This window comes from Hyla sarda, chromosome 8 (assembly GCF_029499605.1).
Source record: "Hyla sarda isolate aHylSar1 chromosome 8, aHylSar1.hap1, whole genome shotgun sequence".
NCBI lineage: Eukaryota > Metazoa > Chordata > Amphibia > Anura > Hylidae > Hyla > Hyla sarda.
In genome coordinates this window covers 143,180,184-143,207,507 of record NC_079196.1, presented here as the reverse complement: position 1 = coordinate 143,207,507, position 27,324 = coordinate 143,180,184, and the positions used below count along the sequence as shown (strand labels likewise).

At 47.9% G+C, this 27,324-nt stretch overlaps 1 protein-coding gene across 4 annotated transcripts in view; it reads right to left on the bottom strand.

Annotated features, from left to right (window-relative positions):
* The window catches only part of HECW2 (HECT, C2 and WW domain containing E3 ubiquitin protein ligase 2), a 660,271-nt gene that overhangs the window by 188,879 nt on the left and 444,068 nt on the right, over positions 1-27,324 (bottom strand). For all 4 annotated transcript variants that reach the window (XM_056536055.1, XM_056536058.1, XM_056536057.1 and 1 more), the window contains one exon: positions 11,984-12,108. In XM_056536055.1, coding sequence (XP_056392030.1) covers positions 11,984-12,108 — 125 coding nt within the window. The remainder of the gene's footprint in view (positions 1-11,983; positions 12,109-27,324) is intronic.

The following is a 27,324-nucleotide window of genomic DNA, read 5'->3' as shown; positions in this document are numbered from 1 at the left end:
ACATAATGCTGTAAAAATTCATCTGGATATTGTTGCATTCTTAATTAGGTGCTTTCTTACAGAGAGAGAGTACAATAATACATTGTAGTGTGCTTTAAGACACCCTGCATGGTAAAATTGGATTGAATATATTTCAAAAACTTGACAATAAAACAAAGTGATAGCCAATAAATATCTTGAAGTAAAAAGAAAAAGACTTATTAATCAGATTTCATATAATATTCATTTATTAAAAGGGTACTCCGCAGCTTAGCGTTTGGAACAAACTGTTCCGAACGCTGGAGTCAGCATCGGTAGCTTGTGACATCATAGCCCTGCCCCCTCATGACATCACGTCCGCCCCCTCAATGCACGTCTATGGGAGGGGGCGTGACAGCCCCTCCCATAGACTTGCAATGAGGGGGCGGGTGTGACATCACAATGGGGCGGGGCTATGATGTCACAAGCTCCCGGCTCGAGCGTTCGGAACATTTTGTTCCGAACGCTGAGCAGCGGAGTACCCCTTTAAGGAGTTGTTCAGACTCTAGTGTAACGAAGTTATTACTTACTGACCTGTAGATACAACTGATATATTATTGGGGTACACGGGGGCTTAGACATCTTATACCCTATCCAAAGGTATAAGATGCCTGATCGCGGGGGTCCTGCCGCTGGGGACCCCCATGATCTTGCACGCAGCACCCCAGTTAAAATCAGTCCCCGGAGCATGTTCGCTCCGGGTCTGATTACTCCGGGTCTGGTCCTTTGGATAGGGGATAAGATGTCTAAGCGTCGGAGTACCCCTTTAAGCTTCCCTGTTTTGACTAGGTCTTTTCTCTGTTTTGCTTTTGACAAATATTTTTATGTGATGGTAAAACAAGCTAACATGAGGGAAACCAAGATCATTCAGGAGCTTTCCTGTGAAGCAGTGCTCTTGGTCTGAAGAAAATGCAACACAGTTCCATTTAAAGGGAATCAGTCATCAGCATCACCTGCACTAACCTATTAGTATAGGCTTGTAGTGTGGGTGACAATGGTATTTACCGTTTGCTGATCCATGGCTCCTTTGCTCCTGTTTTCTGATTATGCAAATTAAGTGGCTTGGTGCATTCGGGGTGTTCCCAAGCCCTGTGACTCCCAGCATGAATCCATAAAGTAAACAGTTTTACTTCATATTGCCTGTGGCCTCGGCTGCGCATGCGCAATCATTGCTGACAGGAGTCATGAAGTGAATAGGTCATCAATAGGTCTACACCCTACTGATCATTATTTCAAATACCTGATTGCTTAGTGGAAACAGAAAGATATAGGAAGGCCACCCTCCTCACACAGTTAAAGGGGTACTCTGGTGAAAACTTTTTTTTTTTTTTTTTTTAAATCAACTGGTGCCAGAGAGTTACAAAGATTTGTAAATTACTTCTATTTAAAAATCCAAACCCTTTCAGTACTTATCAGCTGCTGTATGCTCCACAGGAAGTTCTTTTCTTTTTAAATTTATTTTCTGTCTGACCACAGTGCTCTCTGCTGACGCCTCTGTCTGTCTCAGGAACTGTGAAGCGCATGATAGGTTTGCTATGGGGATTTGCTCCTGCTCTAGACAGTTACTGAGACAGACAGATGTGTAAGCAGAGAGCACTGTGGTCAGACAGAAAATAAATTCAAAAAGAAAAGAACTTCCTGTGGAGCATACAGCATTTGCTAAATAATGAAAGGATTAAGATTCTTAAATAGAAGTAATTTACAAATCTGTTTAACTTTCTGACACCAGTTGATTTAAATAAAAATAATATTTCACCGGAGTACCCCTTCAAGAACTTCCTGGTGGGAGAGAATGTGAGTGTCTGGAAAAAAATGTTCTAACAAATGAAATTTAATAAATAGGGTGGAAATCAATTTATTACAATGGGGGAATTTTCATCAGCATCTGGTCAAGTGTGCTAAAAAACATTGCCTGAAATAAAACAAGATAGTTTCACACGAAATGGTATATATAGTGGCAAATATCAGGTTTCCTTGGCATCCTTGAGGTACCGTGAATGAACATAATTACTTATGTTAACCCCCCTGAGCTCCAGTGTGTAATATTATTCCATTTTTAGTTGAGGAGGTTTCAGATACATCATCTGTTCTTAACTCTTCTTATGATTAGGTTGTATGCAATGATTGTTCCTACAATTTTGTTGTATGATATTGCTTTTCTGCTATTTAACTGAAATTCAATTACTGTACATTGTTTTATTTATCCATATATTGTACATTGCCTTCAAACTTGTACAAATTTCTGCTGGTCTTTTTGTCACTGATTTATATTTTGTCATTGTAGGCAGTCTTTAAAACAATAAAATGTTTTATTAAAAAAAATAAAAAAAGGAGGGGCGGAGCCTGACCACTGAGCTGGATGGCTGCTTAACTGCGCTGTTCTCCACGGCCGAGACCTGAACCGACCTTATACAGCCTCTCATCCTACACCAAAATGGTCAGAATTGATCGAGAGTGTGCCAGTGCCACCCCTGGTCCAACAAAATCTAACAAGAACCAGGCGGACATGGCGAAATACCTGAAGACAAAGTCCCAGCAGAGCCCGGCGTGGTCTTCCAAGATGGCGCTGGCTCCTGCCGCCGACGCTGATAGAGACGAGGCGTCTTAAGATGAAAGCTACTGCGGTAGCCAGGCGGATTCAGGTGGGGAAGACCCGAAAATACACTTAACCAAAGCCTTTTTGAGAAAGACTGTGCAACAAGCAGTTGCTAAAGCGATTCAAGCCGCTTTCATGCCGGTGTTACAGGAGCTGGCGGATATCAAGTCGGAGGTCCGCCATGCGGTCTCCCGCACAGAGCACCTGGAGACGGCATTGACGGACACAGTGTTCTTCTGCGACTCAACCGCACACCAGCTCCAACACCACGAGAACCAACTCAACAAAGCCTTCTTGGCTTTGAGGATCAAAGGCGTGCCCGAGACATACGCTACGGAGGCCCTAGAAGGCGTCACCATGAAGATATTCGCCTCCTTGCTAGGAGATGAAAGAGCAGCGGCCATTGTCATAGAGCGGGTTCATAGGGTGCTTAAGCCTAAGCCACAACCGAACGAACCTCCCAGAGACTTGGTCTGTGGGCTGCTCAGCTATCTGGACACTGCTGCGGTCCTCAGAGCCAATAGAGAAACTGAGGATCTGAGATTTGAAGGTACGCAGATACAGATTTACCAAGACATAGCTCTGTCTACGCTGGCTAAATGACGACTCCTTAACCCCCTGCTGCAGAAACTCAGGGAACACCACTTACCGTATATATGTGGTTGTTCCCCTTCGGCATCTCCATACTGAAAGGAGGGAATAGAATCTCCAGCAAGTCTCCGGATGAGCTTGATAAAGCCTGGGTGCTGCTGGAAATTGACCCGATTGCCATCCCCTCCTGGCTGCCGGTGAATATGTGCACACACTGCCGCCGCTACCGAAGCAGATTGGAGGCCCGCGGGCAGAAAAGCCTAAACCTCCTAAAGCCCGCAGACAAGCAGCTAAACTACAGAAGGATTATGACACCACCTTATCATCTGTCTGATAAGTATACTGCCTACACTTAAGTTTCCTAGTTAATGTACCACCCGTCTTAGCCGTTATTGCCCATTAGCAGAGCACCTGGCTTATAGTTGCCCGCCTGGAACTATTTAGCACTTGCGGACCGATCCTGCTGTATTCTGACATTATGGAAGACATCCACTGTTCTGCAGCCTGGCGGCCTCTGCGTTACTCTGCAGCATGACCTGTCGGTTCTCGATGTTGCCAGGCTGCGGTGCACTGACACCCTTGTTGCGCAGCTTATGGCATTTGCCTGGCCCCTTCCTCCCACCTCCTGGCCTTGTATCGTGGGTCACTGCATCTCTCATCACCCCCCCCCCCCTCCCTGGTGCCCACTCGTGCCTGCTACCACTCACATTTTGCTGACTGGGTGCTGCCCCATTGCCACTCGCATGCCTTGAGTCATAGACTTCCCTAGCTCTCAACAGACACTGCTTACCTCCCACCCACTTGGAGGCGAGAGACTCACAGGCCATGCGGACCTTTTGCTGTATACCCCACTTGGTCCTCGGAGGTGTAGCCGGATTGTCATCGCTCCATGGACTAGCAGGAGAGGCGCACGTTGATACTTGCCAAGCTGATGTGCCGAGGTGCTGCTGGGCCTCCCCGGTCTTGCTATGTCACCATATTTCCCCTGCGGTCCTTGTGTGGACTACCTGGCTGACTGGGGGTGGGGGGGCTAGCTGGCTGGCTGAGTTGATGCGGAGGGGGGGGGGTCATTTAATTTAACTTAATTTAATCTTGCATACCAGTCTGGGCTCTTTACAGTTGCTTATACAGTGGGATCGTACTCAGTCCACTATCTGTTCCATACAGGATGCTCTGCACATATGTTCCTCTAAGGGCTGTATTTTCAAATTTACCTGTTCTAGAGTTTAAGATTCTAATATTGGTCGATTTGGCCGTCGGTTCAGGAATTCATCCGTAACCCTACTTTCTACACCCCCTTCTCTTTGTAGAAAGGCTATATCCTCTTCATTTCCTCCTAACCTGTATACCTTTGTGCCTCACCCTTCCATTGGCTGCTTTATCGCCTATTGCGAACTACTCTCTCCCCTCCTCACCATCTGACCCTCTCATTCCTCTACCTCTATGCTTCTCCTCCCTTCCCCTCACCCCCCCCCCTTTGTGAATTGTCTTTGTCTACCCCCCGGCCCTTGTATGTCTGCCTCCAATTTCGTCTTGTTTTATTGTGTTTCCCCTGTCTTGTCAACCCCTTGATCGCATCTACACCATCCAGCTGACACTTTGTGCGCCATGGCCACCATCCAGTTTATGACGTACAATGTACATGGCTTTAATTCTCCGTGTAAAAGAGATAATGTATTATTCTTATTGCAGAAAGAGAAAGTGTCTGTATTATTCTTACAGGAAAGGCATTTTAAGAAGCATAGGATTCCCAAGTTACCCTCTACCTACTTTTCTCTTTGGTTTCACAGTGGGAGCTTGAACTCCTCCTCCAGATGGGTATCTATTGCGCTGCAGAGAGAAGTCCCCTTTCAACTTCTCGACTCTTACGACGGGAGGGCACTGTTTATCAAAGGTAAGGTCGGAGCCGTGACACACACTCTAGCCTCCTTATACGCACCAAATAAAAAGCAGATTCCCTGGCTGTTGGGTACATTGGAGATTGAGGGCCTTCGCGGAGGGTCCTATCATCATAGGGGCTGACATGAACGTCACTCTAGAACCCCAGCTGGATTCCTCTACGCGGAGGTCGGCAATCCGGCCGGTTGACCTGCGCAGCCTGAGGAACAAATTACAGGAACTAGGTCTTGCCGACATGGCGTTTGCATAACCCAGGTGACCACTCCTACACTTTCTTCTCCACCCCCCATCAGTCTGCTCAGCGCCTGGATTGTCTCCTATGCCATGAGAGCCTCCTGCCATCATTCCACCATTCCACAATAGCTCCAAAGACTTTGGCAGACCACTCACCCGTCACTGCTACATCCACCCTCACGCACCTCGCCAGACGGGATTGGACGTGGTGGCTAAATGATTCCTTACTGTCACATCCCGAAACGGTTTCCAGCCTCACATACCAAATTCAAGCCTTCTTTGATATAAATCTTACTCCAGACGTTTCCTGGCCAACGGTATGGGAGACGCATAAAGCCTACATGCGAGGCATTCTAATTGCCTTAGGTTCTAAAGTCAAGAAAGAGAGGGCACGGGAGGTTTCTTCCCTGTTGGGGAGACTCGCCGAGCTTGAGAGACAATTTCCAGTACCGTACTCCCCATCCGTTGCCCGGGAACTCACTTCTATTAGGGAACAATTGCGGGACATACTTACTGAGAAGCACGCGGACTCTGTAGTCCGCTTCTGTCAAAAGTTATTCCAAGATGGGGACAAAGGTGGGCGATTGATGTCGGCTATGATTAAAAAGCGGAAGGAGAAGACATTTATCCCTGCCATTAAAACTGACGCACACCAACTAACCACGGACACTAAGAAAATCGCTTCGGCTTTTACGGATTATTATACTACCCTATATAACATCTCCCCCCATATTCCCGATCACTCACAACGGACTCAAGCTATAACATCCTTTCTACACTCACTGGCACTGCCCACCTTGACTGCGGAAGAGGGTGCATCCCTGTTAGAGCCCTGCACCATTGAGGAGGTACAGAGAGTACTACAATCCTTCCCTAATGGCAAAAGCCCGGGCCCAGATGGACTGAGCCTGACTTACTATAAGACTTTTCAGGAGGTCTTGGCCCCCAAACTGACGCACTGGTGCAACGCTCTTTTGACGGGGGGTAGCCTACCTGCTCAAGCGCTCAAAGCACATATTACTATCCTTCCTAAAGAGGGCAGAGACCATCTCTTGTGTTCCAGCTACAGGCCCATATCTTTGCTCAATTTTGACGTGAAGGTGTGGGCCAAAGTGCAAACACTTAGACTGGGGCGATATCTCCCACGCCTCATACACCCGGATCAAACAGTGTTCGTACGAGGCAGGGAGGGTAGGCACAACGCTCTTAGAGTGATGCATGCAATGCATTATGCTAGGTCCATACACACACCACTTATCCTTCTCAGCACAGACGCCGAGAAGGCATTCGACAGGGTCTCCTGGCAATACTTACAACACACATTGGCCTCATTTGGTGTGCCCAGGGCATTCATGTCAGCTGTCATGTCGCTTTACTTGGGCCCGAGCGCCCGTGTCAGGGTCAATGGCACTTTGTCCCCCATCTTCCAGATTAGAAATGGTACGCGGCAGTGGTGCCCCCTGTCCCCGTCACTGTACATTATAGTCATGGAGACGTTATTGCAGGCTTTGCGGAGGGAAAGGGCGGTTAAAGGCTTGGTGGTGGGTGAACATGAACATAAAGCTGCAGCTTTCGCGGACGACCTGCTTCTTCTAATCAAGAACCCGGAGACCGCTCTGCCCAAAGTACAAGAATTGCTAGACCATTTCGGTACAATCTCTAACTTTAAGCTCAATTATACCAAGTCGGAAATACTGAACGTTTCATTGCCCAACACTAGAGCCATACTCTTACAAAACTCCTCTCCTTACCGATGGCCGTCAGACCACATTACTTACCTGGGCATAGCCCTACCCCCGTCGCTGTCCGACCTGTTTATGGCCAACTACATACCTATGTTTGTGAAACTAAAACGACAGTTGGAGTCTTACCAGCTGTCCTTCCTGTCCTGGATGGGTAGAAGGAATCTCCTGCAGACGTATATAATGCCCTCCATCCTGTACTTGCTCATAATGGTACCTAGTGCCTTACCGACCAAGCATCTGCTTCAATGGAAGCGATTGTTTTCCTCATTTCTCTGGTCAGGCAAGAAACCACGCTTGCCGTACAAACCCTTGCTCCGGCGCAAATCGCACGGGGGCCTAGCTCTCCCAGATGTTGAGCAATGGTACCGGGTGGTGCATTTGCAGAGATGGACGGAGATTCTTTCTCACACTAGCCTTCTGCAGGGCACTTCTCTAGAATCACAACAACTGACGGTACCTGGTACATCACGAGAGAGAATACTCTGGCTCCCCTCGAAAGACATAACCACCCAGATAGCTAACCCATTGCTGCAGGGCACGCTCCTGCTTAAAAAGTCCTTTAATAGGTTGGACGGACCTATCCTGTCCCCTGCCTTGCCGAGCTCACTGATTCCTCACATCCTGACGCCCCACGCCTTGGAGGTGGATGGTGTCTGGAGACATTTCAGATCTGTGCCGCTGAAGCTTTTGTGTAGGGATGCACACCCACCATTTCAGGAGGTAATCCAGGAGCTGATCCCGACCACGACCCTAAATTTCATGCAAAGTTACATTATACGGCGCACATGCCCCTCACTACTAAAGAAGTATGTCATCGGCTTCGACCTATCCTGGATAGAAAGGCTAGCTTTAGCTACCACGGACTTTGACACTAAGCCGAGGCTCTCCGTGTTCCGCTCACACTATACTGACGAGGATGGTGCTACTCATCAGCTTTTCCTTACCTCCTGGGAAAAGGAATTGAAAGTTACCCTCACTGACGCAGAGAGGAAGAGAATTTTAGATATCTCTCATGGATTCTCTAAGTGCGTTAGGTTACAGGAGGGACATTACAAACTGCTGGCTAGGTGGTATAGGACTCCAGAGCTACTCAGACATTGGGGCCTCACACAGACATCGGAGTGCTGGAGATGTGGGGGTGACATTGGCTCCCTCTCACACATTTGGTGGCACTGCCCCCTCCTAAATGACTTCTGGCAAGGCGTGGAGGAGACTATGACTGAGGTGACTGGCACCAGGGTCGACCTTACACCACTTCAGATCTTTCTTGGGCTCCCGGGCACAGGGTGCCCCCTAAATTCCAAATACCTGACAGCGCATTTACTCACGGCAGCTAAGGCCCTTATCCCTTTACACTGGCGTCAGACAACTCCGCCAACCGTAGATGAATGGAAAGGAAGATTCTCACACATATGCCGCTTGGAGGAGTTGTCGAGCTGGGGGACCCACACGCACGACCGTTTCCTGCAGACGTGGACCCCGTGGAGGAGGTACTTGGCTTCCCCTAGAGCTTCCTGATCACTGCTCACTGTTTCTTTTGAAACATCACCACGTACCACACACCTTGGCTTAGGCGTATGGATTGAACCCCATCAGTACTGAACTTTATCCCATACCCACGTGTTCTTCCCCCCCCCCTTTACCTATTGTGTCATCTCCCACCCCCTCTCCCTCCCTTACCCTCCTATTGTGGCCACCCCCCTTCCTCAAACCTCCCACTCCCTCCCCGCTGAACCCTACATTCTGGCCCCACACACCTTACGCTGACCTTCCCCACCTCTCTCTCTCTCTTTCATCACTTCATAATCCTTGACCACTTGCTTCTTGTTCCTTACCCTCTATTCCCCCTTTCCTCCTCATCCTCTCTCAATGCTACCATGTAAGTTGAATTCTCCTTGCTTGAGACAGACCACTTCTGGCTTACGGGCGCAGCTGGCCTCGCTCGTAGACATTAGGTCTTCTTACTCACCCTCACATATATGTCATGTCATCGGCCCACAATGTCTCCCTCATGGGTTTTTCAGGGGACTTATACACGCACACGCTTTAATTATGTAAACACCTACCACTTGTTAGTCTGTCGACTGTCTCAGATGCTATGTACTTGTGAACTTATATGGTTATTATTAGGTTCTTTGACTCAATTGTTGTGTCTTGAAAATCCATAAATAAGGAATTGATAAAAAAAAAAGTGATAGTCTGCACAGGCAAAGTGGTGAAGTGAATAATCCCATAATTTTTCAACATCGTACAGTATTACATTTTCTAAGATCTTTGGGATTATTCATAAGTACATTCCCATTATAGAAACTGATCCTGCCTTTGCAGAGCAAGTGTGAGGCTAAACGAGCACACGCAATAGTGCAGTCACTGTCAAAAATCTTTTTTTCATCATGAAGCCAACCACTCCCCCTACTGGATTCTACAGCTGTGTAGATTTAGAATGACAACATTTTCTTTTGTATGTTACAAATAGATCTTTCATCATCAAGCAACGTATTAATTGCAACATATAATTTGTTTTACTTGATTTCTCATGTCATCTGTACAGTCCAGTATGTGGGATGCACATGCAATTCCCTTAAAAAGGTAGGACATGAAAATCTTTGTCTCACATCCCTCATTTTACATCTATGACCCCATTTGCGGTATCAAGACATTGTGTGGAATGCCACTACGAGGACATATTCTCAATAAAAGTATGTGGCATAGAAAGAAGAACTAACCGCATCTCCTAGGGGTGAAGATCTCCGTAGGCTTCTAAATCAACAGATCTTTTGGATTCTGAAATCCCCTCAGGGTGTGAACATGTCAAGTTGTGATTCTGCATTTTCGGCTTTAGTACTTTTTTAGTCATCCTTTTGAATTATGACTTTAGGTACAATACATTAAAGGGGTACTCCGCCCCTAGACATCGTATCCCCCTATCCAAAGGATAGGGAATAAGATGTCTGATCGCGGAGGTCCCGCCGCTGTGAACCCCCGCCATCTCTCCTGCAGAACCCCGTGTCATCTGCTGCATGGAGCGAATTTCGCTCCGTGCCTGATAATGGGCGATACAGGGGCTGGAGTATCATGAATTCACGTCCCATCCCCTTAAAGGAAAACTATCACATATTTGTTATTATGTACATTTAATAAAAAGCTAATCCACTACTGGCCACACAGACTGACAGCTGAATGAGAGCCTTTCTGAAATATGTACAGACTGAAACATGCACAGAGCCTGAGGTCTTCTATTCATCACAATGCTGCAACAATGTGAGGGCAGAAGTTGTCCCCCAGCAGGCTTCGGTGAGGTTATGCCTGCTGGGAAATGCCCTCTTTCTCCTGTTGGGAAATTGCACTATGCGAGCAAGAAGAAAGGTATGATACAGAGCTTTTTAAAGCTATGACATTGCTTTTAAGGACAGGAAGGGCAGGAGGGGTGTTAGGAGTTGTTAAGTAACATAGCCTGAGTTAGTTTAGAACAGTTTATTTGGTGACAGGTACTTTTTAATGCTTACAATCATACCTATATGCAACTGTTATCATCTTACTACTTCTATAGAAAAGGCCCTGCTTGGACAGTAGTGGATTACCTTTTTATGTAATGCACATTATATATTTTATACTTAATCAGCTATATCCCTGGTCCAGAATATGGTTTTATGTGTGTGTGTTTATTAGTATATATATTGTGGCAGTGTGGCAAGGAAAGGGTGTATTTCCCTTGCTATCTCTGCAGAATGCTCCACCTGTGGCCTGATTAATGAGGTATCAGGAAGGGAAAGTGTGTTTAAAAGGAAAAGAAACAGAATAGCTGGGGCTCTCCCTGGGTAACAGCATGTCGCTGTAGGGGGAGACACACGGACCCTGTTGAGGAAACACACAGCGAACTGTGAGCGGTCCAAGAAGTGAAGAAGTGGTGTGAACTGTGAGTAACAGGTTGCAGGGGCACATGTTTTATGCTGGCTGAGGGTAGCTCACCAGATAGTAGTCAGGGCATGCTGATATGTGTAGTCAGTGACCAGACAGTCTAGGACTTTGGTTTGTTCCTGAGTTATGTTTTGTTTTACCTGCAACCTGTCTAAGTAAAGCTGGCAAGGTGCCAGGCTTGCATGAATAATCGTTGTCTGCGGGTTTATTGAGTGGAAACGTGTCCCATGGCAGTGTCCAGGACGATCCCGGAGCTAATCCCCAAGGAGGAATCCTTACAATATATATATATTATATAGATATATATATGACTGACACTTATCTTCCAATCTGTATCTTATTTCATTCCTCTATAGTACTAGGAGTTAATCTGTGCTTTTGGATTATAAGGGGTTAAGGCGAGAAGGAGGTTCTCCTACTCACATGACCCCTGTATAAATCTGGTATTTTTGTTCATGCTTTGAATGACTTAGAGTGAGGACAGCACTCAAAGTGTCACCGATGTATCTACCGTACCCTGTCTGATATGCTTTTTATGAAATAAAAGCTTTACATCGAGTTTTTACCTTTACATAGAGGCTTGACATTCTTTTCTTTTTTCAATATTCATAATGTGTCTTGGCTTAAGTCCCTGGGTGCACCAGGACAAATTCCAATTTTCTCTGTACAAATAGTCTGCACTGACATTTTCTCTATGGAGGACTCTCAACAGATTATGACATGGTGATGCCTGAAAGTTTTGTTCTCTGATAGAGTAGCCACCACCAAAGGATTCTAAAAGTGTTTCCCCCTCCCAATTCCAAATACCTAAACACTTAGAGAAGTAAAGCATTCATCTGTACAAGTCGATTAGGAGAGATCTGTTGAATATGGCTACTTTTACAGTTTGAATAAGAAAAATCCAGTACATGTGGATTGTGATGGATAAAATGAACAGAACAATAAAAATCAAATTACTATAAAAATATTATTTACTACTTACAGGGTTTGAATGCAAAACTGTAAAGAACTCTGGACTAGTAAGAAATTTCACAGGAGGGGAATTAAGCAACAAACTGAGCCTGGACCTTGAGGTAGAATGAGGAAGCGCATTCTCCCTTCGAAAATCTGCAAAAAAAGGAGATTTTTTTTATGCTTACCGTTAAATCTCTTTCTCGAAGGATCCATTGGGGGACACAGACCATGGGTGTATGCTGCTGTCACTAGGAGGTTCGACACTAAGGCAACAAGAGAAGTTGGCTCCTCCCAGCAGGGTATACCCGCCCACAGGCACCTGAGGTAATCAGTTTTAGTCCCAGAGCAATAGGAGAAGACCAACAGGTCAAGAGAAAAAAAAAACTGTCCGAGCAATCAGAAGAAACTGAAATAGGAACACCAGAAAAAAGGGGGGGAGTTGTGTGCCCCAATGGATCCTTCGAGAAAGAGATTTTACAGTAAGCAAAAAAAATCTCCTTTTCTCTATCGGCTCGATTGGGGGACACAGACCATGGGACGTACCAAAGCCGTCCCTTTGGTGGGTAAGGAATCAGACAGGTGGACGGTTGAACCACCGCCATCTGCAACATCTTACAGCCCAGAGTAGCATCAACCGATGCGAAGGTATGAATCTGGTAGTACCTTGAGAAAGTGTACAAAGACGACCACGAGGACGCCTTACAGAACTGCAAGGCCGAAGCCACGTAGCGGAGGGCCCAGGATGCCCCGAAAAACAGGTTGAATGAGCCAAACCCCTGAAGGGTGGGATATTCCTCTTGCAGCGGTAAGCTCCCAAAAATAGCAGACCGGATCCACCGAAAAATGGTGGTCGTAGAAGCAGGTTGTCCTATACAATGACCTTCCGGAAAAACAAAATGGAGGGTCACACTGCCGAAAGGAAAGAGTGACTGAGAGTCCGAACAGCCCTCACCACAATCAGGTTGTGGAACAAACGCTTCCAGGAATGAGAAGGGGCCGACAAGAGGACGGTAGGACCATGTTCTCATTGAGATGAAAAAGTCAAAAAACCATCTCAGGTAAGAAGGACGGACCTGGACGGAAAACAACTTGTCCTGGTATAATACCAGGAAGGGAGAACGGCAGGAGAGAGCTACCAGCTCTGACACCCTCCTAACCAAGGTAAGAGCAATAAGGAACGCCAGCTTCCGGGGAAGAAGGCGAAAAGAAATGTCCCTGAGAGGGTCAAAAGGGGCGTCCTGCAGAGCACCTATGACCAAGTGTAAGTCCCAAGGGAAAAAAGGGGACTGATAAGGAGGGACAGCTTGTGCCACTCCCTGAACTAGGTTCGGACATGATAATCGAACGCCAAAGAACGTTAAAAAATAAAGGAAATGACCGAAAGCCAACCATGACTGGTGAAAAAGGCTGAGTTTCACACCAACAGAAATAAGATCGCCAGGTATGGTGGTAAACCTTTGCAGAGGATGGTTTGTGAGCCCTCAGCATGTTGTGAACCACTTGGGAAGAGAAACCGCGTGTCCTCAGAATCGCTGTCTCAAACGCCACGGCGTCAAAAGCAAAGACGGTAAATAGGGGTGGCACAGGAGACCTGGTCGATAGGGAAGGTGCAGAGGTAGGTAGTACAGGAGCGTGACCACGACGACGTACCACGCCTGCTGGGGCCAGTCTGGGCCACGAGAATGGCGGGAACGCCCTCTGCTGTGAGTTTCCTCAGAAACCCGAAAAGAGAGGAAGGGGAGGAAACAGATAAGGTAGGGCAAAGCCCGACCAATAAACAGATAAGGTAGGACAAAGCCCGACCAAGAAAGAGGAACGCTTGGTTGTGGCGAGACGTGCAGAGGTCCACGCCTGGAGCACCCTAGAGGTTGCTGATCACTGCAAACACCTACGGATGTAGGGACCACTCGCCTTGGACGGCTGAGGATCGGCTGAGAAAGACCACATCTCAGAAACGCCCAGAACGAAAAGCGCTGAGATGACCGGAAACCTGAGTTCCGCCCAGAAGGGAATTTCCCAAGAAGCAAGCAAAGAAAGGATTGCCCTAGGCCCCAACATGTTGAAGGGGAAAAGGGCGTCTCAAGGGACCAAGGCCCAGACCGGCCGGTCCTTGAAAACACCTCCCCAGCCTGACACGGAGGGGCAGGAAGGAGCGCCCCCGTAAAAGTAGGGGGGAAACGAAGCCACCATAGAAGGGACCGACAAGACTGTCGAGTGACAATGGAGACCTGTCCCACCGGAAGAGAATCACCAATTGAACAGGTCGGTGATGAAACTGGGCAAATGGCACGGCCTTCACGGCCGCCGCTAACCGACCCAGGACATCCATGCAAAAGCGAATGGAAACTGGAGCAGGGTGCCGAAGTCATCGGACTCTTGATAAGAGAGTCAGCCAATTGGTCGGCAGAGTTGAAAGCGGGCAGAGGCTGCGTCGAACTGGAGCCCCAGGAAAGCGGTTGGACTTGTCCCGAATGAGACAAGGTCTGGAGGTTAAGACCAAGACTCTCCAGGATCTGGGCCCTGGCTGGAACTCTGATAAGAAGGTAGTCCAAGTAAGGTATCACGGAAAACAACGGTTGGCCATAAAAGGGGCTATCACAGGCGCCGGGACTTTGTTAAAGGTCCGCTGAGAAGTGGCCAGACCGAAATGGAGAGCCACAATAGAAAATGACCGTCCGGAACTGCAAAGCGGAGGTACCGCTGATGACCAGAACAATGAGATGTGGAGGCAGGCATCCTTGATGTCCACCGAGGAATGAAAATTCCCCATGAACCAGGGATGCCAGCACCGAACAGAGAGACTCCATTCGGGATGGGAAGCAGAAGATGCTGGCTGAGATACTCGAGAACCAAGATTGGGCGAACAGAAACGCCTTTCTTGGGGACCACAAAGAGGTTGGAATAAACCTCGAAAACGTTCCCCTGAAGGAACCCGGGACAATGAATGTGCGTAGTCCAGGCATCCCGGAAGAGTAAGAGGCGACCAACCACCCGAGAAAGGTAGGCGGGTGGGGGCGACCCATCAGATCGAGGAAGGCCTACAGGTGCCCAATGGGGCTGCAAAACGGCCTGAATGGATAGCCGACCTCTGGGAGGGACAGGTCCGGAAGGAGAAAGCCCTCTTCCCGTGAGGGCGCCCGGCTGGACCCCTTGTTGGTACCCTGTGTGGCACCAAAGGTCCACAGAACCCAAATGAGGACTTACGACGGAAAACGGTACTGTGAGCCGTATCGAGAGGTAATAAAGAACCCTGTTCCACCCGATGCCTCACTTCCTGAAGGCGGTGTCCACATTCCAGGCTTTAAGCCACATGGAGGGACGGTGGCTACCAGGTAGCTTGTGGCAAAGGCAGCACAGTGGCTGTGCATGGAACAGAAAATCTCCAGCTGCGGAGCATCGGGCTAGATTAAATAAATCCTCCAGAGGGATCTTGAAGACTACCCTGGTGGAGTTGGGAGACCACACTGAAAGGGCCCTTGACCCCCAGGCTGAAGCAAAAGCAGGAAGATCCTGCTGTCTCAAGGCAAAGTTTGCCAAAGTCTCCACCTTCATGTCGGCTGGATCTTGAATGCAGCCGCATCAGCCAAAGGCCCGGTAGGTGCCTTAGAGAGGTGGGACACCGGCAGATCCACAGTTGGAGAGGAGGTCCACCGAGCAAAGAGGTCCTTTGCGAAGGGATACCGCGCTTGAACCTTCTAAGTTTCCTGAAACTTCTTGTCAGGGTGCCCCAGGCGGATACCAGCAGGGCGTAAAATTCAGCGTGAGAACTGAAGGTGCCGGTCGGGAATGAAGAAAAGGAGACTTCTGGAGCCACGTCCGACATTCCTGTGTCCTTTAGATGGAAGGTGTATCTTATGGCCGAAACCAATGAGTACACCACATCAGGCATCCGCATGTTCCTTTAAGTCGAAGGCCGAATCAGAAATCTCATCTGCAAGTTGTCCAGGTGAATGGGAACGAGGTGAGGCAGTCCTGGAAGAGGTCGGGCACGATGAGAGGAACTTCTGGACCACGTCCGAAGTTCCTGGGTCCTTATGGCCAAAACCAATGAGTACACCACATCAGGCATATCTGTGTGGTCCTCTGAGTCGGAGGCCGAATCAGAAACCTCATCCACAAGTTCTCTGGGAGAATGGGAACGAGGTGAGGCAGCCCTGGAGGTTGGGCACGATTAAAGGAAACTTCTGGGGCCACGTCCGAAGTTCCTGGGTTCTCTAGATGGAAGGTGTCTCTTGTGGCCGAGACCAATGAGTGCACCATGTCCAACATATCCGTGTGGTCCTCTGAATCAGAGGCCGAATCGGAAACTGCATCCACAAGTTCTCCAGGTGAATGGGAACATGTGAAGTGGCCCTGGAAGAGGGGGAGCCTGACCAGGTACGCAGGTCTGGAGAGCCAGAGTGGCGACCATGGGAGTGTCCTCTAGGGGAGCGACACTTGCTACAGGGCAGAGTAATGAAGCGATGCCTGTAAGGGAAGCGCCCGTGCCTGCCAGAAGACTCGGAGGATGAGTCAGATGAAAAACACTCCCATGACGCTGCGAGAGCATCAGTATAGGAGGAGAGTGGGACCCTCCGGAGGGCCGGGAGGGCCTCTCCAATGCAGTCACCTCATAACAGGAGACCTGAGCCAAGTCGGATATAGACTAGGGGAGGGAGAGAACCCAGGCTGGAGGGGCGGCCAAACCCACCGGGTCTGGCAGACAACAGGGGTAGAATAGCAGGGGGGTCTGGGGGAGTAGTGGAGCAGGCAGAACAAGTGGTTCAGCAGAAACAGACATTTTTGAGATACAGCTTTTACAGATGTAATGAGTGGCTAACACTCCAGTTAACTGTTTAGAGGGAGCAAATGGGTTCAGCAGAACCAGGCATTTTGGAATTACAGCTTTTACAGACAAAATGATGAACTAACGCTCCAGTTGTCTGTGCGACCCAAGTCTGTGACCCCAGGGCAGCTGCTGTGAGAAGAACTCCGTTCTAGTAGAGAAATGCCAGCCAATAGCATAAGAGGGGCGGGCCAGGAGCAGGGGCACTGCTGATTGGCCCCTGCCTCTCACAACGCACGTACAGCGCTGATTGGAGGCTAATTTGCGCCTCTCAGAAGCCCCGACAACAGAGGGGGCGGAGCTCTAGCGCCTCAGCTTCTGACAAGAAGGTCAGTAATGGCACCCACGCCTGCTCCTCTCCCCGAGCGCACATGTCATTCGCATATGCGCTTGCGGGGAAGCGAACGAGACGCCGCCGCCAGCCGACTGCTGCCGAAAGCGAAAGTGAGCCGGCGCTTCATGCGCCCGCATAGTAAAACCACCGCGGCTGTCAGCCGCTTAAAGAAACATACACACCACACACACATATCGTTCAGGAAAGTGAAAAGTATAGTGCCCTCTGAATAAAGCTGTGCCCCAGTCCAAAAATGCTCCTGCTCACCCCAGTTTTTTCAATAAACATAGAAAAAAAACCCTGTCCAGGCCAGCCCCTGAGAAAAAGTGGGCAAAACGTGAGGGTCTCCAGAGGTTGCAAGGCTGTACCTAGGAGAAAGGGAATATATTCACCTCAGTCAGATGAACTTACCTCATGAAGTCTTCCTATGAAGTCTTCAGTCAGCTTTCTGTCACCTGCATCACGCCGAGCTACCATGTGCAAGCGAGGCGAGCAGGGAAATAGGGGGACCCGGACCCATGAGGTACAACCCCAGGCGCTGACCATTGGCGAGAGGGGGTGAACAGCGCATATACGCAATGTCTGTGCCCCCTCAATCGCAATGGAAAGACAGTGAGCCGCAGTTCCTGAATCACCACCTAAAAACATGAAAGAAAAAGGAATAAAAAACTAACACATCCCTAACTAGGAAAATAATAAAACATAAGACCTGGTCTGGAGAGAACTCCAGACCATGTCCACCTCCTTAAGACACTAAGCTAAAACTGATTACCTCAGGTGCCTGTGGGCGGGTATACCCTGCTGGGAGGAGCCGACTTCTCTTGTTGCCATAGAACCCGAACCTCCTAGTGACAGCAGCATGGTGTATGGTCTGTGTCCCCCAAAGGAGCCGATAGAGAAAAACAGCATTAAATAATTTTAACTTAGCAACCGGTGTCTACTCATATTGCAATTTGTAGTAAATACATTTAAAAACTTTCCAAAGTTAGGCAACACACACCTCTTGATTAGCTTCCAGGGGAGCTATAATGTCAAAGTTTAAACATATGACACTGTACTGTACAAATTTTCACAGGAGGGTACTGGGTACTCTTCAGAAGTTAAATATCTCTAAAAATGTTCAACATGTTATCTTTTGCTTGTTTTTTTTGTTCAAATCTTTTACTAAAAAGCACTGACATTTACCCCTATGAACACCTTTAGGATGAACTAGAACATTATGAATAAAAAATTAAAAACAGCTATTTCTGGCCTACAGAGAGCCTCAATAGGGGGTGTAGAACACTTTGCCTTGCTTTATTCAGTAAGACATGCAGATCAGAGGCGTCGCTATTAGAATCACTGTTGCAGAGCAGCACAATGACAGAGCCTGGAGCTGGCATCAGTATGAGGAGACCATATAGTGGCTGAATGAGACAGCAGGGAGGTGACGGCAGCATGGAGAGACCATACAGGGGCTGAATGACACAGACGGAGGTGGCGGCAGCATGAGGAGACCATACAGTGCCTAATTGACACAGCGTGGAGGTGGTGGCAGCATGAGGTGACCATATAGTAGCTAAATGACACAGCCTGGAGTTGGCGGCACCATGAGGAGACCACATAGTGGCTGAATGACACAGCCTGGAGTTGGTGGCAGCATACAGTGGCTGAATGACACAGCCTCGAGCTTATGGCAGCATGAGGAGAACATATAGTGGCTGAATGACACAGCCTGGAGGTGGCAGAAGCATGAGGAGACCATATTGACACAGTCTGGAGTTGGCGGCAGCACGAGGAAAATAGATAGTGGCTGAATGACACAGCGTGGAGGTGGCGGAAGCATAAGGAGAGCATATAGAGGCTGAATGACACAGCCTGTAGTTGGCGGCTGCATGAGGAGACCATCTAGTGGTTTAATGACAAAGCCTGGAGATGGCAGCAGTATGAGGAGACCATATAGTGGCTGAATGACACAGCCTGGAGGTGGCAGAAGCATATAGTGGCTGAATGACACAGCCTGGAGGTGGCAGCAGCATAAGGAGAACATATGGTGGCAGAATGAGACAGCCAAGAGGTGGCATCAGCACGAGGAGAACATATGGTGGCAGAATGAGACAGCCTGGAGGTGGCAGCATCAGGAGTCCTGAAAGTGACTCGGTGACAGAGTGGCAATACCAGTATCTGGTGACGAAGGTGGGTGAAAAAAGGAGAACTTGGCATCAGATGTGTGGCATCAGGCGAGTGGCAGCATCAGAATAGTTGCTGAGGCAGGTAGGCAGTAGAAAACGGTCTCTTTTGTAAAAGTGTTAGAGTGCACAAGTAAGTATTGAGGATATCCATTATGTAAAACTTAACTTCTAGTAATATGCTTAGGATAAAATATATGGACCCCCAATTTTTTTTAAAATAAAACAAAAAGAAAGGTGTGAAAAAAAACACCATGTGCCACCTACACCACCAAGTATTGATGTGATGCAAATACTTCTAAAAGCTAGAAGGGAATAATGTATGGTCCATTGTAACTGGAGAGGGTAAAAACTTCCCCTGTAAAGCCCTACCATCGCATTATTAATTTCCTTCTTGGCAAGTGTTACCCGCCCTAAAAAGGGCAGCCAACGCAGGAACCTCTCCCTATTTCCACCTACAAACACTGCCATTTCCCATGGTTTTTAGGTGGAAATAGGGATTGGTTCCTGTGTGGCGCGGCCCTTTTTAAGACCAGTAACACTTTCCTCGAAAAGGTAGAAGGGAACAACGTATTGTATATTATAGCAGGTGGGGGTAAAAACTTGTACGGCCCTACTCTCACCCTATTAATTCCCTTCTTGGCAAGTGTTACTCACCCTAAAAAGGGCAGCCCCACACAAGAAACTCTCTATTTCCACCTAAAAACCATGGGAAACGGCAGTGTTTTAGGGGGAAGTGGGGAGAGGTTCCTGTGTGGGGCCGCCGTTTTTAGGGTAAGTAATATTCGCAAAGAAGGGAATTAATAATTCAAGAGTAGGGCTTTACAGGGGAAGTTTTTAACCCAACCGGTTACAATGGACCATACGTTGTTCCCTTTCACCTTTTAGAGGTCTTTGCATCTCATCAATACTTTGTGGTGTAGGTGGCATAGTGTTTTTTGCACATCTTTAGTTTGTTTGATTTAAAAAAAATGTTGGGTACATAACTTTTAATAATATTCTTAGGATAAAATATAAGTTTTACATAATGCATATCCTCAATACTTACTTGTGGGCTAATGCGGAGGAATGCCTGTAACTGGGGAGCAGCGCCTTAAATTTGTTTAGCACTATCCATATTTGTGAAGCGTTTGTGTTGCACCATGGTCAATCTACTCTGATGCATCAGACATTGGTAGGTGGAAATCCTGGCTGATCCATGCCTGATTCATCTTCACAAAGGTCAGTCTCTGCACATTTTTTGTGGACAGATGAGTTCTCCTTGAGGTTACTATGGCCCACGCCACACTAAACATCCGCTCTGATGGCACACTACTGGCCGGGCAGGACAGCTTTTCCAGGGCAAACTCTGCTAGTTGCGGCAACAAATCAAGTCCAGCGGATCTTCAAGTTGTGTTGGCATGGTCATGTCAAGGTATGACACCACCTGTTGGTTCAGGTCCTGCTCCAGGTCTACCTGCTGCTGATGAGTTGCTTCACTATGCGGGTAAAGAAAGTTACTCATCAGCAACTGTTGTCTCAGGCTGCTGCTGATGGAGCTGGTACTGCTCCTGCCACCTCACCCCTCCCCAGCAGCCATGGCAGTGGAATGTGAGCGCAGAGGGTCCCCCGAGTGAGAGGATGGACGATGGCGCAGATAGGCATCGGCCAACTGACTACGTAGGATGTCTCTGTAGTAGATCAGTTGGTCCTCCCTCTCAGTGGGTGTAAAATAGTCCCCCATTTTGTGCCGGTAGTGAGGGTCCAATAAGGTGGAAAGCCAGAAGTCATCCCGCTGCCGAATGGTGACAATTTGGCGGTCACTACGCAAGCAAGTGAGCATGCATCGTGCCATTTGTGCAAGTGACTCAGAAGGACTCCCTGCCTCCATCTCCACTGCATACTACCATTGTGTGTCTGGGTCCTCTGTCTTGCCTTCCTCATAACCCTCTAGCTGTTCCTCTCCTGTCAGATGAGTAGAAAACTCCCCCATCTTGTGAAACCTAAACTGTGTTCCATTGTGCCCCTCCTCCAGTACAGCCCCCACAGGGCTCATGTGGCCATGAGATGTAGGGGCCACATCTCCAGTGCCCTAATCAGCCATCATTACCAACACGTGTTGTAGTAGATGGAGCAGTGGAATGACGTTCATCACATAATCCTGGCGACTGACTAATAATGTGGCTTCCCCAAAGGGCCTGAGCAAATGGCAGGTGTCACTTATGAGCTGCCACTGGTTGACATTGAAGTTACACAGGAGAGTACCCCTATCCGCTTTGATCATCAAGAAATCTGTGATGGATTTTCTCTGTTCGTATAGTCAGTCCAACTTATGGAGGGTGGTATTCCAACGTGTGGAAATGTCGCGAATCAGACTATGTTGGGGTTTGCGGTGTACGAGTGGCTGAAGTGCATGCAAAGTTTCCTTCCCATTGTTAGGATGTCTTGCAGATGGGAGAACACTTCAGGAAATGCTTGACAACCAGATTGAAGACGTGTGCCATGTAGGGCGCAAGTCTCAGGCTTCCTTGTCGCAGCGCAGACAAGATGTTCTTCCCGTTGTCGGTCACCATAGTTCCCATTTCCAGTGTTCGTGGAGTAAGCAATGATTTGATTTCTTGATGAATGACTTTTAGTAGTTCCTCCTCTGTGTGACTCCATTCGCCAAGGCAAACCATGTGAAGAACAGCGTAACACCACCGTGCCCTGCACACATGGTATGCTGGAGGGGCACTGAGACTTGTTCGTGCAGTGGAGGCTGAGGACACTGTGGAGGATGAGGAGGCGGAGTCGCACACTGTCACAAGACCAATGGCCTGAGAGAGCAGAGGTGGAAGCGGTGTGACCTGTCCAATTTGCTGTTGTGGCTGTGTAGGAACCACATTCACCCAGTGGGCTGTAAAGTATGTATTGTCTCTGACCATAGTTAGGCTGCTTTCACACTATAAAAATTAATCCGTTATGAACGTCTGTTAGAAAAGTCCGTTATAAAAATCCCATTAAAGTCTATGAGATTTTTTGATTATCCGTTATGACCCATTATAGTCCGTCATGACTTAAAGACGTTAGTTGTGAGGGAAGAATTAACGGCACATGCACTAATTTTTCTTCCGTCACAAGAAACGGATAAATTAACAGCCGTTATTTTTAACATTGATGTCTATGGCAAACGGATGAGACTTTATGTCATCAGTTTGCATCTGGTTTATAATATCCGTTATTACTTCTGCAGTGCTGAGGGACTACTACTACTCCCATCATGGAACAGACTTGTTTCCATGATGGGAGTAGTAATTCCCTGGCTGCGGAAGTCTGCAGACAGCTGGGGAGGCTACATTAGTGTTTGTACTACTACCCCCATCATGGACCAGAGTCTGCTCCATGATGGGGGTTGTAGTACAGGGGCTGAGGGATTGATCGCACCGGGTTTCACTTCTGAGACCCGATGCGATCAGAAGTTATTAAGCAGGGGAGCGGCGGAAAGCTCCGCAACCCTGCAATCTATCGTGTGTTTTAACTTTCATTTTTGAATCCCCCGCTGGGAGCCCTGAATGGCCGGTACTGAGAAGCCATTCAGGGCTCTCAGCGGGAGATTTAAAAATGAACATTGTGAGTAGCAGGGGGCCATATCTATATTAAAAGTGCTGTGGGGGCAAGATATATATAGCGCTGCAGGGGGGGAGCAGACATATAGCCTATATATCTAGCCCCCCAGCACACTTCTAATATGCCCCCTGTAGCGCATTACTAAAGATATGACCCCTGCCGACGCATTAATAAATATATTCCCCCCACAGCGCATGTACAGTGGGGAACAACAGTTTGGGCACCGCAGGTAAACATTTTTATTAATGTGCATAAAGAAGCCAAGGAAAGATGGAAAAATCTCCCAAAAACATCAAATTACAGATTAGACATTCTTATAATATGTCAACAAAAGTTAGATTTTATTTCCATCATTTCCACTTTCAAAATAACAGGGAAAAAAATGGCGTCTGCAAAAGTTTGGGCACCCTGAAGAATTTATAGCATGCACTGCCCCCTTTGCAAAGCTGAGACCTGCCAGTGTCATGGATTGTTCTCAATCATCATCTGAGAAGACCAGGTGATGTCAATCTCAAAGGTTTTAAATGCCCAGACTTATCTGACCTTGCCCCAACAAATCAGCACCATGGGTTCTTCTAAGCAGTTGTCTAGAACTCTGAAACTGAAAATAGTTGATGCTCACAAAGCTGGAGAAGGCTATAAGAAGAGGGCACAATCCCTCCAGAAAGATCTGGCAGACACTGGAGTTGTGGTACACTATTCCACTATAAAGAGATACTTGTACAAATATGGTCTTCATGGAAGAGTCATCAGAAGAAAACCTCTTCTACATTCTCACCACAAAAATCAGCGTTTGAACTTTGCAAATGAACATATAGACAAGCCTGATGCATTTTGAAAAACAAGTTCTGTGGACCGATGAGGTTAAAATTTAACTTTTTGGCAAGAATGAGCAAAGGTACATTTGGAGAAGATGTGAGACAGAATTTAATGAAAAGGACCTCTGTCCAACTGTTAAGCATGCTTTGGGGTTGTATTGCAGCCAGGGGCACAGGGAACATCTCACGAGTAGAAGGAAAATGGATTCAAAAAAATGTCAGCAAATTTTGGATGCTAACTTGCTGCCCACTGTGAAAAAGCTGAAGTTAAAGAGAGGATGGCTTCTACAAATGGATAATGATCCTAAACACACCTCAAAATTCATGGGGGATTACATCAAGAGGCGTAAACTGAAGGTTTTGCCATGGCCTTCACAATCTCCTGACCTCAACATAATTGAAAATCTATGGATAGACCTTAAAGAGCAGTGCGTGACCGACAGCCCAGAAATCTCAAAGAACTGGAAGACTTTAGTAAGGAAGAATGGGCAAAGATACCTCAAACAAGAATTGAAAGACTCTTGGCTGGCTACAAAAAGTGTTTACAAGCTGTGATACTTGCCAAAGGGGGCAGTACAAGATATTAACTCTGCAAGGTGCCCAAAGTTTTGCAGACGCAATTTTTTTGTTTTCTGTTATTTTGAAAGTGTAAATGATGGAAATAAAATCTAACTTTTGTTGACATATTATAAGAATGTCTAAACTGTAATTTGATGCCTTTTGGAGATTTTTCCATCTTTTCCTTGGCTTCTTTATGCACATTAATACAAATTTTTACCTGGGGTGCCCAAACTTTTGATCCCCACTGTATAATGTGCCCCCCCAGCAGCACATGTATAATATGCCCCCCGCAGCACAAGTAATGTACCCTCGCAGCGCAGCCATCTATATCCATATGTCACTCACCACAGTGCTTCCGCCGGCCCGATGCTGCTGATAGAAATACTTTTCATACATAGTGCTGCGGCGCCATATGTATATAGATGCGCTGTCGGGGGCAGATAACGCTATATGTCTGCCCCACAGCTCATCTATATACATATACCCCTGCAGCGCTATGAATGAAAAGTATTTCTATTAGCAGTGCATCGTGTCAGCAGCCGGCTGATGGCACTACGCACTGCTATAATAGAAATACTTTTCATTTATAGTGCTGCAGGGGTATATGTATATAGATGCGCTGGGGGGCAGACATATAACATTATCTGCCCCCCACAGCGCATCTATATACATATGCCGCCACAGCACTATGTATGAAAAGTATTTCTATCAGCAGCATCGGGCCGGCCGCTACTGCTGCTAGAATGCTTTTCACATATAGCGCTGCGGTGAGTAACATATGTATATAGATGGCTGCACTGCGAGGGTACATTACTTGCGCTGCGGGGGACACATTATACATGCGCCGGCGGGGGGTATATGTTTATTAATGCACCGACGGGGGGTATATATTTATTAATGCGCCGGCGGGGGTATATCTTTATTAATGCACTGCAGGGGTCATATTATAAATGTGCTGGGGGGCTAGATATATGGGCTATATGTCTGCCCCCACCCTGCAGCGCTATATATATCTTTCCCCCACAGTGCTTTTAATATAGATATGGCCCCCTGCTACTCACAATGTTCATTTTTTAATTTCCCACCGAGAGCCCTGAATGGCTCCTCAGAACCGGCCATTCAGGGCTCCCCGCAGGGGATTCAAAAATGAAAGTTAAAACACACCATACATCGCAGGGTTGCGGAGCTTGCCGCCTGCTCCCCTGCTTAATAACTTCAGATTGCATCGGGTCTCAGAAGTTAAACCAGGTGCTATCAATCCCTCAGCCCCTGTACTACAACCTCCATCATGGAACACTAATGTAGCCTCCCCAGCTGTCTGCAGAGTCCCACAGCCAGGGAATTACTACTCCCATCATGGAAAGAAGTCTGTTCCATGATGGGAGTAGTAGTAATCCCGGCTGTGGGAGTCTGTAGGCAGAGGTGTTATGGCCATACATGAGGGATGTTATAACGGGTCTTAATGGATGAATATTTATTCAGCCGTTCGCACTCGTTATTTCATCCGTTATTATACATCCGTTTTTACACAGAAAACGGACATTTAATAATGGATGAATGCTCATAGTGTGAAAGGAGCCTTACAGCTCCACATGTCGGCGCTGCCGTGCACTTTGGTACACACCGATAGGCTCAAGGACTGGCCCACCTTCTGTTCCTCAAAATTGTGCAGGGCTGGCACTGCCTTCTTGGCAAAGAAATGACGGCTTGGGACTCTGCATCTTTCAGAGAACTGATGGCTTGTGCTAAGTCCAACACTTGAAAAGGGAGGGACCAGCTTCTGCGCTGTTGGATGAGTGGGCGTATACTGTTGTCTCTTTGACATGGCTTCGCCGATGGATTGCTGACGGAATGAATGACTTGAAGTAGGAGGAGCAGGAGCATCTGGAGCGACAGAAGGAGGGTATGACACACAGCTCCCTTTGGCTGAGGAGGTGGAGCTTTGGCTGGCTGAAACAGGGAGAGGCGTGCCACCACATAGAAGCCACAGTTTTCCCAGGCCACTTTATGGTGATGCTGCATTTGTTGATGCAGGGCTGTGGTGCCATAATTGGGACCATGGCCACGCTTCACATTCTGCCGGCACATCTTACATGTGGCCAGGTTAACATCCTCCGGATGCTTGATGGAAAGCTGCCACACCGCCGAGTAGCTGATTTTCCCACCAACAATCCGCACTGATTGACTGCTACTGCCGCCGACTCCAGGAACACCTGTTCCACTACCTCCCGGGAAGGTAGGCTGTCACGAAGCAGGTGGTCTACCCAGTTTGGCTCCAGACTTTCTACTTCTGCCACCATGCTGACTGCCAACCATGCTACCACCTTGCGGGCTCAGCTGCTGCTTCACGGGCAGGCTGCAACCCTCTTCTCCTGATGATGAAGCCCCTTCTGCACCCGGCTCCCAAGTGCGATCGGCTTCATCACCATAGAGTTGTGTCTGCACGTCACTGATGTCCTCCTCAGGTTCCTCAACAGTGTCTGCTTTAGGAGCCTGAACGCTCGCAATATCACCTCCCACACCACTCTGCTCATCACTATTTGCCTGCCTAGCGGGGGAAGCAGGGGAAGGCTCCTCCATTTCTCTGCTGGACAGTATCTGCTGACTGTCCTCTAGTAAATCGTCACCACTAAATAGTGGAGCTGAACCCACAGCATAAGATACTTCTTTAGGAGAGGGAACAGCATAGGACAGAGGCAATGGGAGGACAGGGACTGCTCCCGGGCCACGCCAACTGAGGGTTGTGTCTGAGGAACCCACCGACTCTTGACTGGGGGTGTCAGATGTCACTTGTAATGAAGTGGATGGCCGTGTTAACCAATCGATGAGGGCAGATGGGTTGCTGGTCGAGATATGACCGCTAGCTGATACCGGGAGCTCAGGCCTTTCACTGCAACTCCTGCTGCCACTCGCCCCTAGTCTGCTGCGACCTCTGCCCGATGAATTTAGGCCTCTGTCACTCCTCTGTGCATGTGCTGGCACTTCTCGGCTTGACATACTTGTATGTATGACATATATTGCGTATATGAGGGGAGTATAATAAGCTCCACTACGCTTAAAACAGTATTTGTCTACAAC